At 32.6% G+C, this 18,456-nt stretch overlaps 1 protein-coding gene across 1 annotated transcript; it reads right to left on the reverse strand.

The window, feature by feature from the left end:
• Positions 1-2,362: 2,362 nt before the first annotated feature.
• Positions 2,363-16,850, reverse strand: LOC130901652 (actin-binding Rho-activating protein-like). The gene is made up of 5 exons (XM_057813170.1): positions 16,532-16,850; positions 6,305-6,447; positions 6,074-6,245; positions 4,290-4,382; positions 2,363-2,961 (listed from the first exon to the last, which is right to left on the reverse strand). Exons 1-5 carry the CDS (start codon positions 16,562-16,564, stop codon positions 2,845-2,847), a joined length of 558 nt encoding a protein of 185 aa, XP_057669153.1. The 5' UTR covers positions 16,565-16,850; the 3' UTR covers positions 2,363-2,844.
• Between the last annotated feature and the right edge of the window lie 1,606 nt (positions 16,851-18,456).

The following is an 18,456-nucleotide window of genomic DNA, read 5'->3' on the forward strand; positions in this document are numbered from 1 at the left end:
AGAGTTTCAAGGGCTTTCACCGCATTTTCCTTCGAATTTTTATATATATAATGATGAAGAAACTCCTTGGATGATAAAAAATTTGAATATTTAAACAGTGTGAATTTCATATTTCTCGTGTCTTCATATAATAACCACTCATAGTCGCTAACAAGGAGTATGAAGTCTCGGAGATAAAAAAAAAACATAATTGGATGAATTAATTAGGTTCCCCAATTAGAATGATGAGCTTTTTATTATCCTAATTGTAATTAGTTTTGTTTACTTTTCATAGATATTAAAAAATTTCCTTCCATATATATCATTTCAAGAGATAATTGGATTGAAGCTTTTAACGTTGTGGTAGCTACGATTACAGAAGTCCATTGATGTAAGAGAGCAGCACTTAATTACATACCACTTTCACTTTTGTGATCCACTTTAGATAAAATTATTATAAAACAACTGGGATATGTGAACTCTCACCAATAGACCCAGACACATCTTTGGTATAGCTAAAAGTGTTGCTATCTGCTTACAAGGAGGGCTCGGCAGAGATGGATAGATCAGCATCATCAGACATAGATGAATCTTCTGCCTCTCCCACTAAACAATTGCTCCTATTAGATTGGCGTCAAATTCGACTAGTGACCCGATTTTTACACGGACTAGAGAGTCGCTAGTGCATTGAGGAAGATAAAATTGCAAACTACGTCATCTATAAGTGCACTGCACTCATACGAGCATTCACAGCTTACCTAATGACATTAACGGGCTCAAGCCAAAGCCTCTGATTGAAGGACATTGACCTGTGCCCCTTGGGTAATGTCAAATGGGGCGACGAACCTATCAGAATGCCTGAGCGTAACGGCCAACTATGAACTCCTCTAAAACTAATAGTTCTTTCATTCTTGATCCTTTATTAAATGTTTGGATCTCCGTTGGACTCAATTGAGATAAATTCTTCCATTTTATGTTTTAAACTGTGAGATTCAGTCTATAGTGAAAGTATGTGGTAAATATTTCGAATTCTATCCAAAGAACCTGCAATCTTCTTCCAACAGTTCGAATTTCATTAAGTGTTCATTCAAGTGGCATTGTCCTGTCAGAGCAGATTTGCTCTAAGTAATGCATCCTTCCGATATCTTCTGGTCGTTGTTTTCATTTTAGCTTTGGAATTTTAGCTTTATTTATTTTCCTACACATTTCTTGGGTTGCAATTTCTCTTCAGATTCCAGTAGTAGTCAGCTATCATTTTTCCATTCCACCTACCTTGATACCATATTTCCATTCCTTATATGTCTTGGTGAAACCCCTCAAGGTTCTCAGGGAAATAGTAAAAGTGGGAATATAGGAAGTGCAAATTCAATATGCATCAAAGATTTTTATAATGGTGTAACATTCTTTCAACTAGGTTTTTATACTCAAAATCTTTATATTTAACCAAAAAACGTCGCACGACTTTTTCAAAGCTCATGCAAGCAATTTTTTCTTTCCGATTGATACTTTTTTCAAAATTTGGATTTGTGGACCCAAAAAAAACTCCCGCCTGGATTTTTCTGAGGTAATGCGGGGAAATTTTTCTAAAAGATACTTGAAGCAGGCGCCTTCTGTTGATAAAGCGTATAACCCATCTGTTAACCTAGCAGAAAAAATAAGCCCCGAACATTTGATGCTGCCCAATAGGGTTTCTACATTTTCATATGTTTTATGAACGGAATGGGCAACTGGAATGGAGGCGTATTTATCACCATTATGTAGAGAAACTTCTTCTGCACTTCTTTGAGAATCAAGTCTCCATTCAGACGTTCCCTAAATTTCCAAATTTGGAATTTTTTTCTTAGAAGAAACGAAATAAATCTCGTTCTCTATAGCGATTCCATGAAAAGAATGTACCTGGGGACAAGAGTTTTTTTATTCTTTCCATTCTTTTCATTATGGAAATTATTGATTCTATTTCTTTTCTGAGTCTATTTGGAGTCCGATTCGCTGAAACGTTCCATTTTTCAACTATGAATGTTACTTCTTCGTAGCATGCATCTGACAACGTGAATTTTCAAATGAAACAACTAGTTAACTACTAATTGTATACACCTGAAACAACTTCTTACTCCGTTCGAAAAATTAAATATTCATTATCAAATGAAAAACCCAAATGACTTTATCAGTGACACTGCATAACGCACTCGCCGATTTTAGGTTACTTGCTGTCAAAATTATCTACTTACATCATTTTCTAGATAGCAGCGCCGCACCATGTCTATTTTAAAAACTTAAAATCCGGAAAAGGAAACTACGCCGCTTTATAAAAATTGAGCAGTGACCACGTGGTGTCCATACACATTAGTATATCAATTAATAAACTAGGGATTAAAATAATCACTTTTATATTGTTTGTAAAGTTTATTTGTAAAATTATTTTATCGACTATAAAATGGAAGTGACAATACTGAATCTTTTGAGTATAGTAAAAACGAAAAGTACTTACATAAAAATATTTACAACAGTTACGATTTTAACAACTACATTTTCTTATACTACAAATGATGCTTTCAATTTCATATCTTCCTAATACTTGCATTGAATGCATTGAAATTAAATGTCAAATGTTAGTCATAAATTGAAGATGATTTATATAATTTTTCTTAATAGCGAATGAAAAGCTTTCAAAACCTCGATTTATATATTTTTGTATATATTTTGTATATAAATAAATGTACTTTAGACCGGTTTGGAAATACTCGACTGCATCTTTCTTTTAATTATAATACTTTTATAGTCATATTGTTAACAGTATTAGTGATATATGGTCCATTCTTCTTAGTTTAACGTTAGTATTTGCGAAATTAATCAATAATTTATTTCCTAAATCTCTTCGCATTCCTTCAATGATTTCATCGCGTTCTGAATCCGTTCCTCTAAAAATTTTGTTATATCTTCAATTGGTTTCATGAGAATTATTGGCACGTGATCATCTTGTCTCTGTAACAAACAACATCGAATAAATATATACTAGATTCAGTATAAATTCAGAATTTAATAAGCAATTTTTAGTTCAAGAATTAATTGTCTGGCTAAGAGTTTGGTTTTGTTAAAATGTTCATGTCGAACCACCAATTTTCAAATTTCAAAATGGTACTTCTCCCAATTGCTTTAAGACGGCATCAAGAAGAAGAGAGATAGAAACGAAGTATCGAATTATCGCCCAATTACACTCCTTCCCAATAATGCTTTATTCTCCCTTTTAAATAATGTCCACTCCAGCCTAAACAGCCATCACTACACTGCAACAACTTTCGATTGTGTCAATCATAATATTTTAATCAACAAATTGCTGTACTAAGGTTTCAAAGGAACACCTCTCGCCTGGTTTAAGTAATACTAACAGAAGGGTTGATACAACGATGTCTTCTTGCACGCCAATAGAATGTGGAGCGCCAGCTCCTCTTGTTTTGTTTCCAAATAACTGAACTTAGCCACCTACTTAATAGTCTATTATGCCCTTATTGAGTTGCATCTCCGTTATGCCCTTCCTTTTTGGGGTACGTGTGGTGCCACTGAATTTGAACGAATCTTCAAAATACAAAAAATATTTGCTCGGACTAAACAACAGGGCTTACTGCACGGATTTCTTCAAAAGATTATTTATATTATATTATATTATATTTTATATTTCTTTCTTATTCCTTGAATCCGTTTGCCTAATTCGTAAGCAAGCTTCTTCAGAAAGATCGTTGTACGGCTATCCACTTATGAACGCGGAGGACGATCTTTAATTATCTAGTCCACGTTCAGAATTAGTTGAGGCTCGTTATTTTACAATGCAAAAAAATGCACAATCACTTGTCAATTGAAATCAAATCGATATCATCTTTTCCCGCATTTCGTAATAATTTGAAGGCGTATTTATCTATTTCTATCTGTTTTTAGTTATTTTTATGTTTGTTTTTTAGTTTTTACAAGCTTTTGTCTATAAATTGTAACAATTTTTTGACAATAAAGCATTTCTCTCTTTCTCTCAGCGTTACAAGGATAAAACAAATAATTATTAATGTTGAAAGACTGTTTAATTATTTTAACAAACTTCTTTGTTGATTCACAGCTTTTAAATTTTTTTATTTGTAAGATTTGCTAAAAAAGTTGAATCCTTCTAAGCATAATTTGGGACGACTGATTTGATTATTCTTTTGCCAGACCAAACATGAGATATCTTTGGATCACTATCAATACTAATATTTATATATCGGATGTGTCTTGTAGTACCAAGAACTATTGATGAAAATAAGTTGAGACATTCAAAATCTACTTACTTGAAACAAACATTCTCCTTCAAAATCCACCAGATTATATTTTCGAGCCCTTAGTAGAATTCCAACCACTTTATCAGAAATAGCGGTATATATCTGAAAATGAAGCATACATTGTAATTATCGTGATTAAATCGACGACAAAATTATCAGTAAGCAGGAAACTCAATCTCATCGATCACTTCACCGTCACCTTGAATATTTTGAAGACTGGAACTTAAAACATTCAAGTCATCCAATATTCACTGAAGACGTATCCCAAACAGCCATCAATAACAGATCAACGAGCTCAACATAGTTACCGTTTGATCGAGTCAAATACACAAAACTTTTCCAATGTCTAAAACCATATAGCTTTGATATGTGAAGATTTATATGGCAAGATAGGGGGCTACGTAAGGTGCATAGATCATACTGCCATCATCGTAGAAAACATGGAAGACTTGGAAATACTGCTGGTCGAAGATAGAGTATTAATATAAACATCAAGTAAACGAAATGGATGACTGCAGGTAGAATAAACATAAAACCAATTCTGATTATAATCAGTGGAAAAAACATTGAACTGATATCACATTTCAATTATTTGGGTAGCTGGTAGCTGGTTGAACAAAGAGATATCAGCGAGGATTAAAATTGCACGTAGGGAATTTAGCGAATGGAAACCAGCTCTCAGTGAAGGAAACCTCACAGTTAAGACGTTGCTACGTATGGATGTGAGACATGGATGCATGGATAAAATAGAAGCGAACGATATGTGATGCTATCGAAAAATCCTCAAGTTTTTATGGACTGTACATAGAGTAATGAAGAGTAACTCAGGCAGCTCAAAATAGATTAAGAACTCCTGAACATCATAAAATCAAGAATTATTAGTCATTTCAGGTATATATCCAAATATCACATCCCTTGCTTGATTATTCTGGGGAAGGTTGAAAGCAGAAGATGGAAAGTTGGTGAAAAGCTGTCATGGCTATGAAATATTAGAAATTGGACTTGACTAGGTAGCAGATAAAGACCAATTCAACCAAATTGTCATGGAGATATCCCACAAGCCAAGCACGACACCAAAAGAATTAACTCTGCGTAAGGAAGCTAATATGTAATGATGATGTACGGTTTCAAAATCTGGTCACTAGAACAAGAGCTCCAAAAACTATAAGCCTATGGAGCGCTGTATGCAGGGTATATCAAAGATAAACCATAAGAGGATCGAGTTGATTAGATGAGTGACCCATGTAATAGACGTCATATACTGGATCAAATATCTCAAGTGGTAATGGGAAAGGTAACAGGTGGAATATAATGGGGGATCCATCGATCCTTGTTATAATGCCAATTACAGTTTGTTCTTGGTTAGATTTCGGTTTGATGATATATTATCAAGAAAAAAATATACACGCGTATAACTAGCAGCTGGATGGAGATTTCAAAATGATGTAATTTTCAATGGAGCAAATGATTCATTAGAAGTTATCAGAAGTAAAAGATTTCGCCGAGGAAAAATTCCCAACGTCGTTGAATCGTACTCAAAAATCGAGTTGGGGCAGCTTTAAAGCAAAAGTTTCTAGATTTTTAAGAAATAACAAAGATGACGGCTACAAACAGTTAGTTGAAGATACGCTAAGGGCGGCTGCATGATAATATAGATAAATTCGACAATAACATGTAAACGTATACAGAAGAATAATAGGGACGTTTGGATCAGGATATCATGAGAAAATGTTGAGTAGCCGTCTCTGTGATTTCAAAAATAGAGTCAGTTATTTAGGGGAACGAATACTTACTGCAAAAAGATCTCCGAAGCTGATAACTTTTCTAGGATCGCTAGGTTTTTCTTCAACACTGAAAAGACGTTCCCCGCATTGATCTATAACCTGACACAGCTGTAACATTTCCCTGCTGACATGAATGGTTGCTTTGAGCGATCTGATTTCCGAAAGAGAACCTTTTGGTGGTCTGTAACAAAGTTTATCTAATATTGCTATTCAATTTGGAATATTGAAATAGTTACTCACTTCCCATATTCTTCTTTGGATATGGACGGTCTAGGTAGACTACCGACTCGACTTCCATTTGAAAAAGGATTTATTGATTGACCTTGAATGTGTCTATCAGCGAAATTGTTGAATAGAGCTACTTTAGACTTGAGTGGAGAGTCCTGAAACAATTTAAATCACTGTTGATCGAATGATTTGTTTAATACTCTACAATTTAGCTCTAATTGAGAATTAGTTTGAGTGCTACAGTTCTTGGAATTTATAAAAACAAACGAAGTAATCTGGAAATTGGTCAAAAATTGAAAAAAACTTTGGAAAGGATTGAAAATTGAATGAGTTTAAAAATGAGAATATATAGTCTTAATTTGGGAATCTTTAATGATAATACTGTTAGAACTAACGGGTTTTCCTCATCCTTAAAACGAGTACATGGAACAGGTTTTATGACATTGATGTTTAAACACCAATTCCACTAAAACTTTTCAAATATTAATTCCCAGATTTATCAACATTGGAAAATGACTACAGATAACCACAAAGAAAATAATTCAATGTTCCCTATACCTTTTACCATTACCATTTTTAAATAAATACAGAAAATGATTCTGACAGTCCATAAAGCGTAATTTTCCGTGAATGTGATTGTGTTTTGACAAAGGCAGTACAAATGCCACAATATTTTTTAATAGAAATTTAATTTTCCTACGCAAGTTGAATCTTGAAATCCTTTAACTCAACATCCTTTCGTGAAAAGTGCAGAACGACGACGAATTGATTGATTTGAATCTTTTTCAATTCTTCCATATCTAGCAGCTACATCTTCTTCCTTGCGAACTGCTTGGCGTCTAATTTTTATTCCAATTAACAGATCTGGAGGACGATTATGTTAGCCATAAAATAAACGAAGTGTATAAGTTTGTAAAAACGAAAAACATCATTTTGATAAGAAATTCTCACAATTTTCAATCATTGATCTGGTATAATTCTATCGAAACTGAATACGAAGCAACTATAGGCTGTTAAATTGGTTGCCAAATAATGTAATCTTGCTAACTCTAAGTTGTGAAGCTCCAAGAAAAACCTTTAGAAACAAATAATATTGTATAGAGAAATTTGGATGTCTAAGAGCATTCATATCAGCTGTTCTTTGATTGAGGTGCAATTGCAATGAAGGATATCAAAATACCTAACTGATGGTTCGTAATTTGGAGAACGGAATGGAGAGTTTAGATTACAGATAGTGGGTGTAATTAAATAATCGTCGCATTATTAACTAGGATTGACGTTTTCTTATTTGAAAAATTTTGGATTTTCGAAACTATAGAGGTGATTGTAGGAATTATATTTCAATGAGTCTACCCCGTATTACACACCAGACCTTTCATTACAATTATATTTATGAACTCAAGCGCTAGTGCAGAAAATCAGAATAAACAAAAGTAAAATTAAAATAGATTGCCAGAACCGAACGATAAATTCTTGGATCAAAAATCTTGTTCTGATAATGACCCCTAACTATGTTAAAATGTGACATTGAAAATGAAATATTTACATGAAAGCTTTTCGTGACTTTGGAGGATATGCGAGCGTGTTGCTTTTGGAAAACGGCCAGAATCATTTAATTGTGTTGTATTTATATAGTGCCCTAGGCAATTCCTCCATTGATTTATTTGATGATCATTTCAATAATCATAAGAGATATTTAATGTTAGTTTTGTTTTGGAATTGCTCATATTTTAACTTTAATATTTATTTAGTTGAAGGTTTATTATTTTATGTTCATTGAAATATATCTAGAAATATGAACGAAAACAAGAAAATATTTTTCTTAGGAGACATACCATCGTTTTTGTTTTCTTTTTTATTTCGAAATGTGTGGATTCCGATTAATACGATAATGAATAAAGAATATATGATATTATATTTAAACTTATTTAAATTTTCATCGTGTAAAATATACAAAAAACTAACTGGAATTTTTCTCAAATCCTTCATCTTGATAATTGATTGTAAGTGATTGTTACTAAATCTAATGTAATCAAATTTGACTGACCAAAAAAACAAAAATATTGTCGACTTGCAAAAAGGATCGTTTCGAACAAATACAACTATACTCTTGTTGTAAGCCTCGACTGGGATGTCCTCCAGTACCTCAAATGAATTAATTTTCTTAACTTCTTCCATGATTGGTTGATTGCCAGAATTCGTCGCCTATTGGACCCGAGCTTTTGTTTGAGCGATGGTCAAATCATGCGGTATCCAAAGCGAATGAATCTTTTTGAGCGCCAAATGTTGATGCAAAATTGATTGTATGCGAGTTGAATTAATGCCTAATCTGTTTCTAAAAACAAGCCACAAGGAACCAAATATGGCGAATGCAGTGGCTGAACGATGGTCCGTGTTTCTTGTTTGTCCAAAAATGCTGTTGAGAATGTAGGAATTGTCTGCTCATCAATCCATTCGTTTATAAATAATTGCCTCACGACCAAATAGTATACTTATTGACCATGAACGAAGTCATAGTGAACCACACCACGGTTATCAAGGAAAACCAAAAAATAAATTTGAATTTCTATTGCTAGATTGCTGGTCAGCTTCGAAGTCATATTTATAAGCCCATATCTCATCACCAGTAGTGATGAGATATGCTTCAGTTAGAAGCAGTAGATGCTTCAGTTACGTTGCGTCGCTTATCGGAATTCTTGACAGAGGTCTTCTTTAACATTAAAAGATCAAGAGTGGAACACTTTAAAGTTGATTTGTAAATGTGGCTAAGACGGATCCCAGCAAACACAATACAAACAAAAATTGGATAATGAGGCTGACTCAAACGCAAATATTTTTCAAAGCTGCTTTGTACCTGTGCGACTAGCTTTCAGCAAAAACAATGAATAGGTGTTGGTGGGAAAACACAACACCTTCGTCTCCCCGATTTTGTCTTCCAATACGATTTCGCTTCGTCAAAGAAACAACTGAGATTACTAATGAAGAGATTAATTACGTTATAAATTCCATTAGCAATTTAACTGCGACTGAGGTTGATATTGACGGAAAGAAAATTTTGGTGTATTCCCATTTTGTAATGATTATGGTTGACGAGAAGGTCTGTAACGCGGCTACTGGAACAACATCCACCAGTCGTTGCTACATTTGTGGAGAAAATTCCAAAGATTTTAATAATTTAGAGGACAAAAGGAAAATTACAAAGAGTACTACTAAATTCGGTCTAGTTTACATGCTAGAATTAGATTTTTTTAAACAATTCTTCATTTAGCATACAAGCTGCCCGTAAAAAAGTATCGGGGGAAAAAAACAGATGCGGGACAATAAATGGAGAAAAACAGAAAAACTGAAATACAGGCCAGGTTTCGCAATGAAACAGAAATACAAATGATGGAAATTCGAGCAGGAGAATCTTTGAGGATCCGAAATTAGCCTCAGACATTACAGGTATAGATTAAGAATTAATATATAGATTTAAAGTCACAAAGTACTAGTGCACGGAACATACATAATAAAAATGCATTGGTACCAATAGGCCAGTTGTCTGAGGAAGCAGCCGAAGGACGTAACAAACATTTTAGGATATACAGGCAGGATTACTCAAGAAAATTCTCCAGAGCATCCTGTAATAGAGATATTCTGAACAGGCTTCTTTTGAGCTCAGATCCTTTTCTCAGTGCATCAAGAATTATAAAAAAAAAGAAACTTGTCTTCGTTTCTACCTGAAACATGGAACATGCTTCTACCTGCCACACCGAAAAACCTTTCAGAATCACTTCAATCATAAAGTTAGGATGAGATAAATTGATTTTAGTTTCGTAAAAATAATTAATTCTACTTCAAATTAAAGTTATTAAAATATCGCGTATTTTATATGACAATTGTTTTTTAATTTTAGCTTTTATTTTGTTTTAAGTAAGTAATAATAAAGTTTTTTGTCTGTGTATAATTTGCTTGTTTTATTTTCGTCATTCTAAACCCCAAAAATCACACAATTTTTGGATAGATAGATAATTGAAATACCCCTATGTGCGCCGAACGGTAATATCTATTAATGGGTTGTAGCTGGGTGCTTGTCATCGGGAACGTTTCTGGGGGAGGATAACACTGTTTTTTTGCTTCTTGAATTGATCTATAATACGGAAAAAAGTTCTTGTTAGTTTTCCTTATAATATTAAATTGTCCTCGAGTTAAGTCTGCATCTATAAACATTTTTATTGCTTGAATCGGGCTTAGACGCGAAGGATTTCTACATTTAGAGCTATCGTGTTGGAGAGCTCGTAATATCTTTGAGTACGTTTGAAGCATCACGTTTTCCCGATTTACAGCGAGCTGCGTGAAGTATTACACCGTGCGTTGTCAAGCATCCCTTCAGCGACCTCCACTTGCCGTTGTTTTGGCAAAAGAATCAGGTCTATTGATACGAATCTAGCATTGACAAAATTTGTATCCAAAACAATAACCAAAAATGTTGAGTCAATCCATGAATATATTGGGAGCTTCCGCTATTTCTCTATATGGTGTTCAAATAACTAAAAAGGTTGTAGCAATTTATAGAAAAAATATTACTCATTGTATACAATTGCGCGCGAATATTTGTTAACTGTAAACAAACATGTCTACGATTCTACGGTATGTAATCATTAAATTATTTCACAGCTTCTTTTTTCACTACTTTCGAATTTCTAACGGAATTTAGACAAATGATAAAACTTAAAAGCAATGTATCGTGGTCTGTCACCTACTGTTAGTGTGAATTTTTTTACACTACAATTAATATACTAACGAATGGTTTGATGAAACCTAGAAGATGGGTATTTGCAATCCGAACATGAAAATACTTCTGAAGTTTCAGAAAACTAAGAAGAGGATACTGGTAGTAGAAACAGGAAAAGTGAAAATGCGGAATCGACGTTTACTAAAGCTAATACAGAGAGCGAAGATGTTCTGAAATCAAGTTTTATTATTGTATTAGAAATCGCGAAAAGATCAATGATCATGATGGTGATTTTATTAAAGACTGTATGTTGAAAGTTGTCGATGTTTCATTTCCATTTCAAAAATCGATAATTCAAAATATTTCTCAAGAAATACTGTTGTGATGATTTATCTCAAAATTTGGTTCTTCAACTGAAGGAAAACATTAAGGATTTTACAAACTTTACACTAGCTGCTGACGACAGCACTGATACTGTTGATACAACTCAACTTGCTGTTCTCATACAATGCATTAACAGTAACTTTGAAATAACTGAAGGATTATTAAAGCGCGTTCCATTGACAGGTACTACAACAGCAGAATGCAGAATATGAATTTGACTGGAACATACTTAGCAGCACAACTACAAAATGGAATCAGGGATCATTGCCATCCAAATATTCAAAAATTAAATTAAAGTAAATTTTATAAGGAGCACAGACTACATCACCGACAGTTCGAGCAATTTTCAAAAGATTTGGACGAAAAGTTTTCTGATGTCCCTTATTTCACCGAAATTCGTTGGCTCAGTCAAGGAATAGTTTTGGAAAGATTTTTTGCATTACGTGACCTTATTCAAGGTTTCTTGTTGAAAAAATGCAAATCAATTGATTATAACAGTGACTGGTGGATTGATTATACCTTTTTGGTAGATATAATTAAAGCTAGACTGATCTGACTATAAAGTTATAGGGTAAAAATTTGATTGTGACTCCAATGTATTCAAATATATAAGACTTTGAAACAATGTTGAGGCTGTGGGAAAATCAGGTAAAAAATCGAACTTTGAACCATTTCCCTTATTTAAAATCATTTGGCACAGTGAACCAACGAAAAATTGGATGAATTTTCTCAAATTCTGCAGAATTTGATTACGGAATTCATTCGTTTTGAATACCTTCACAAAATGAATGAAATGGAATTCCCAATTTTCAACAATCCATGTAGATGATAGATCTTCAATGTGACAGCATTTTGATAGAAAAATTTGATGATGAAATTAACGCTCTTACATTTTATATACAATATTTCAGGAGTTTGGATAATTACCAGGTATCTGGATCCTCGAGCTCAACATAATCACCTACCAACTTTTTTAACTTTGATATGAACTTTAACAACTGAATTTCATATACTTAAATTATTTAATGAATAAAATATTATAAAAATACAGTCCATTTTTTTTCAATCTGACCCATCTACAGATTCAAAATTTAATATATGACCCTCTGCAAAATTGAGTTTGACACCTCTGCAATAGACGAAAAATGTGCCAAAAGTTCAACGAGCTGATGGCGATGAAGTATTCTTTCTTGATGTTTCCATCGTAAATTTATTTATTTTGCACTTTAAAACATCGATACTCTTAGAGAAAAATCTTCAAATGTGAAAAAACTAGTAAATTGTTTAATAGAGTAGCTTATGAGAAGCGTTTAGATAATCCTCGCATGCGGATTCTGTGGAACAAATTAATATAGAAAAACTTAAATCGTGTTCCATGTACTCAAGAGCTGTTTGTTTATCGAATGACCAGATATGTTTGTGTAAAGTACATGCTCCCAATTTGCTCACAATGCTCAAAACCGCAGTGTGATTCATGCATTTCTAAAGATGAAAATTAACGGTTGATGAGAAGATAGTTTTGATGCTAAATACAATTAATGTATTGTTTCAATGTTGTTTATACGTATTGTAACGAAGTAGTCTACAGAACTTATTTGTACTACAAGACAATTTTTGTGTATCTAGAAGCGGTTTCAAAAATTTATATTAATTATCTGTAGAAATTAATTGAAGTACTTGAAAAAAAAACTGATATACAGTTTGCATTTATATAAATTTTTCTAAAAATATACTTATTTCCTTAGTACCCAAAAATAGTAGTTTCTAGGACGCCATGTTTCCGAGGGTTTACTAAAAGTCCCACCTTTCCGTTTAAGGGTTGATGGAATTGATTTAAAAACCACCATAGTACAAAATAAAATACTTATTAATTAATATATATCTCACTTTTTCCCACTCTAAACTTTCAAATAAATCACAAGATTTGTCTGGAACAAATATTTTTCTAAATCTAATTTGATATATGGATTTTTAAACTGTTTATTTTGATCCAAACACCTTGTTACATCTGACCTTGCTAGGAAAATTCCCAAGTTATAGTAATGGCGCAGCTGGGATTATAAATAGGGAATTCGTCCTTCCTGAGACCTAATAACGTTCTAATTTCCGGTAGACATAAAAATGACTGCATCACTTCCAAAGAAAGTGACTTTGGACTCGAATGTAAAATTATTCAGTTCCAGGAATCTTCAAGGTCTTCCAATCAATGAAATCTAATTTAATTCGGCTGTGTACTATTTCAAAGTTTATCTGAATGAAATTACTTACATAAATTGTTTAGAAAAATGCTTCATCTATAAATACTGAACGTTCCTTCGATTATAACACAAGGTCAATTTTAATTCAAGCGTTATAATCATGCCAATTTTTCTGGTATTTAGAGAGGAAAGACAAGATCTTTTTTAACAATTTGTAATGAGAATTATTTTAAAAATAATACTGTGGACATTTTCACGAAAAGGCAAAAGACAAAAGAAGATAAAATAGTTGAAATAAGGAATAACATTTTAAAATAAAAACTAGGAAAGATGAATGAGATGTTTTGGCCAGTCATGCGAAGAACTATTAATGCGGAGGTCATAAAAAGTACTTACAGAAACAATAATGGTGCACCGAGAAAGAGCTAGACAGAAAGAATAAAGATGACAAAAGAGAACGAGGAATGAGGAAACAAGAAATAAAACTAAAGGATACACAGGATAGGAAACAATGAAACTCAACTTCGATACTTCTCACATCTGTAAAGGTTGGATTCAGTGAGGTTGAACATGATACATGGTGTATAAGAATATAATGATGCGACTCCTATGAATACAAAAGAGTTTTTGAAAAAACGAAGATGATTAAGACACGTGATATTTATAGAAAAGTGCTATATAAAAATCCCCTTTGGAAAATCTGGGAAAATCATAGTATTACTAAACTGCACCTAATTGGAAAGATATTCTTCTAATTATCTCATCTAGAGTCTTATTATGCTTCTCTTATTTTCTCATTTCATCATAATTGATCTATCCATTGTCATGTTTTCATGTATTTTTATCTTATCTGATTATTCGTTTTTTGAAAAACAGCGGATTAAGCAAAAAAAAAAAATAGTGGCGTGTACATGTCAGGGTATTTAATAATAAAAAGACAAGCTCATAAGTAACGTTTTGAGTTTGAACAATAGCTATTTACCTTCAGTCTCTGAAGACGATAACTTGGTTATCGAAACGCTCATATCAGACAGTGTAATTGTGAGTGCTGGTGTAGTAATAGTCTAAACAGTGTAGTGTGTTCAGTATGAATATCATCAATGATTTCAAAAAATACAATTTAACTAAGGGAATGGTTTTTATTTCCAATATTTTTTCAATCAAACTAGACATTTCAAAGAACGAAAATTTACTCAGAGCTGTATTTTGGTCAAAACATTGGGTTCGCCATTGGTATGCCAATGAAATTTAATTAAGTTCAAAGTAATAACTTTATGAATTTTATGAGATATAGGGACAGTTTGTGAAGATAATTTTTGTATCATAAAAAACCAAAATGTTTGCCCTCAGACTTGAGTTACTTTCTTAACTCTTGTGGGATCGATGGGAACTTCTGGAAACTTATTTCATGACATGAATATCTTCAAAAAAATTTGATTTTCTGAGATACAAAAACAAAAAGGCAAGAATAAGAGCACCACTTCCAAACAGTTAAATAATATTTTTTTCCCAGAAAAATAGGAAAATGTCAATAAGAACTCAAGGACTTGAGTACGAATCGAAAGGACTTTCTATATCTTACAGGAATCAGAAAATCGCGGACTGGTCAAATCCCGTTCGGTCTATTAGAGAAAACAAAAAATTCTCTTCTAGAAATTGGTCGTGTCTAATTTAGCCATAATTGGTTAGGTTAGTAATTCCTGGAGAATTGTTCAAACATTTTTATATATCTACTTAGAAGGATTTTCCTTGGGAAATATTAAATTGATTCTGATATCTTAGACTAAGAGCATTTTTCTTACATACCCGTTTTTACATAAATTTTCGTTTTCTTTCACTTACTTACATTGTTACACTACTGGCTTCTTAAATGAGAGATTTTTCAAAAAAAAACTGATTTTATAATTAATACTTCTAACTGCAATACCATCTATTTAAAATGCAGATAAATACGAGGGTTGCTACTTAAGTTTTGGGATAAGGCAGCACTGGTTTAATGACAATTGACATTTTTGACAGACAATATCGTCATGTGACATATTGTGAAGTTGTGACAATCAATTTGCATGAACATTTGGTTGTCAAAAAGATTCGTTCGCGTTGGATACCGCATAATTTGACCATTGCTTAAACAAAAACTCGGGGCCATTAGTGACGGACCCATTTGAGCGACGAATCATGAAACAAAGCATATCAACCCGAAACTAAACAACAATCGACTGTATGAGTCTTCCAAGACAAACCAAAACCAACTCGCGCACGAAGAGCTTCTAAGCAAATGGTCGCTTATTTTTTCGGAATTTCAGGAAAACCAATCACAGAAGAGATATCAAACGTTTTGAACAGTCAAAACGTTGAAATAATGCCTTACTCCTTATTTTCGCAGAACGGGAATAAATTGCGACATCAACGTTTTTCTACATCTGAAGAAGCGGTTGATGCGTTCAAATCACATTTTTTGGAAGTTCAAACGCATGTAAAAGTGTATTTTTCTTAATAGAGCATATTTTGAAAAACAATAAAACCATATCCAATTATGAATATTCGATTTTTTGGTCCATATAAAAATTTGACGTGCAACACTCGTATGTAGTTTTTTATAGAATGATCACGTAAATAAATTATTTAAGTGTCAAAATACTTCATTTTACAATTCGATTTTTCTTTCAATTGAAAATGGATAAAAATTGGATAAAAATTGGATATCTTCACACATAAAAAAGTCGATTAGAACGATTAATCGATGGGTCCCAGCAATTTTTGATAAAAATTGGCATTGCAGATTTCCAATTTATAATATAAGTTAAAGATACATATTTTATATTCAATTGAAGTAACTTCTGTATTAGAAAGCGATCAGAATTCCAAAAATCCAAATCTTTAAATATGAATTTCTATATAATGTCACAGAAATTTAAAAAATATATGTACTAATGTACTAACCACAAAAACCCTTTCGTTGACACAAGTAGACATCTCGAAATATTTAAGAAAAGAATAGTCACTGCACAAACTCACTTAGAAAATGCTATTCACTATTTTTAAGTTGAAATTAAGAGGAAACAAAATTTTCTGAATGTGATGTTTTTGTTCGGCCGGCAAATTAATGAATGTAACTAAACGTTGACCAAACGACGTTTATATTCTGGCATCGAGGGAATGTGCAAAAATATAGCGAATATTATATTATGGAGAACGATGCCGACGCTTAGCGTCTTGTGACGTCAAAATTTGATATATATTTTCGAATTCTCGCTCGGTGCTGACAGATACACTCATTCTTTTGGTATTTTCTAGAATATACGAGTGCTAGTAACGCACTCGATATTTACATCAAATTTTTCCGAAAATATATACATTTTATTATTTTTAGAATAAAAGTAAAATTCCTGCAGTACTTTGTAAGCGAGGGACCGGAAGCTATGTCGCTTTCTTAAATTCAATTCCAGCGAATAAATTCTTATGTTTAATCAATATAATCTCCTTCGATATCAACAGTACGAGGTGTGGCTATTGAATAACGGGATTTTTTTTTTGATATTATGTATATAAATTTAATTTAATATAAACCTCTCCTCCATGGGAATCTTGTTCGAAACAGTGCGGAAAGTTCTTTTCTGTCAAATCCTTCAGGACTTGCGCCGTTTTAGGTCAAATCGTATTCCTTTTAATGCAGATTTGATTCGTCACACATTATTACCTTTAATTCATTTTCAATCGCATTCAAAGTGTCAATACAAATATTTTTGACCAGGTTTTGCATACACTTTTCGCAAGTTGAAATTTTCATTAAATGTTCCAAACACATTGTTTTTCGACACCTATAGAATCAGTAATCATAAGACGTGGAAGAGCTACCTGAACATAAATCAACTTTCTCAATGCTAACCGATAGTTAGCATTATTAATTATTAAATTATGCTTTTTATTTTTCTACGCCCAAATAAAACATTTTTTTTCATGAACGTAGAAAAAATATTGTATACAACTTGTTGCATGAATAACTATTTATCGCGAATTCTAATCGGCTTTTGTGAAATTTTGTCGTCAACTGCGTAGAACATGATTCCAAAACTCTTAAACTCCTACACAAAATGTGTTTTACTTCGACTTGCCAAAAATTTAAAACATTTTTTTTTCAGTCATTGATAGAAAAACGTCCTTCCCAACATAATAATCTTAATTTTTTTGTAAAAACTGTCATCAAAAACGATAATTAATAAATAAAAAGGTGAATAATATTTCATCAGGCGCCAGTTATGTTGTCTATGCATACGAAAATACGAAAAAAAAATATTATTTATAAAATGATTGCAAAACTAGTATAGGCGTCGGCGTCGGTTCTTGGTTAACAGTTGCTAATAATCATTTAATCCTATGTCGTTTTACCACATTTTATTTAACATATTCCGTTAGTTTAGTTTTTGTTAGTCTATTTTTTCTAAAGATGGTACCAAATTTTCACTTTTAATCAAGCTATTAAATTGAAATTTCGTATACTTTCTCGCTTTTGATAACAATACATGATTCATTAAAAAAATGATGACATACTTGATTATACACGTGAATCAATTTCTGTACAGACATATTCACAATATACTTTTTTAGATGACGCAATCTGAAAGTTTTTTGCTCTGTATTCATTTATATACAGAAAGCTGCGTTTTGACGGTTCCATGGAGTGAAAATGACAGCAAAGCACTTTCGGGACGTTCTGGAGTAGACAATTTCAACTGCCTTGAATGTGAATCCAGCCATTTCAATGTTGACAGTTGACAGTTTTACTTCGATGACACAAACACATCTACAAATTGTATCGAAGACACAAACACATCTACAGAGATTCCATCAACATCTACTAGAGATAT

This window comes from Diorhabda carinulata, chromosome X, assembly GCF_026250575.1.
Source record: "Diorhabda carinulata isolate Delta chromosome X, icDioCari1.1, whole genome shotgun sequence".
In the NCBI taxonomy this organism is placed as follows: Eukaryota; Metazoa; Arthropoda; class Insecta; order Coleoptera; family Chrysomelidae; genus Diorhabda; species Diorhabda carinulata.

Bases quoted from the DNA above. Each gene is read 5' to 3' on its own strand.
- LOC130901652 (XM_057813170.1), bottom strand. From the start codon at position 16,564: ATGTCTACTTGTGTCAACGAAAGGGTTTTTGTG. The intron at 6,246-6,304 runs GTGAGTAACTAT...ACTTTGTTACAG, and splicing joins TCCAAAGAAGAATATGGGAA to ACCACCAAAAGGTTCTCTTT. The intron at 2,962-4,289 runs GTAAGTAGATTT...TGTTTGTTACAG, and splicing joins AAGGAGAATGTTTGTTTCAA to AGACAAGATGATCACGTGCC.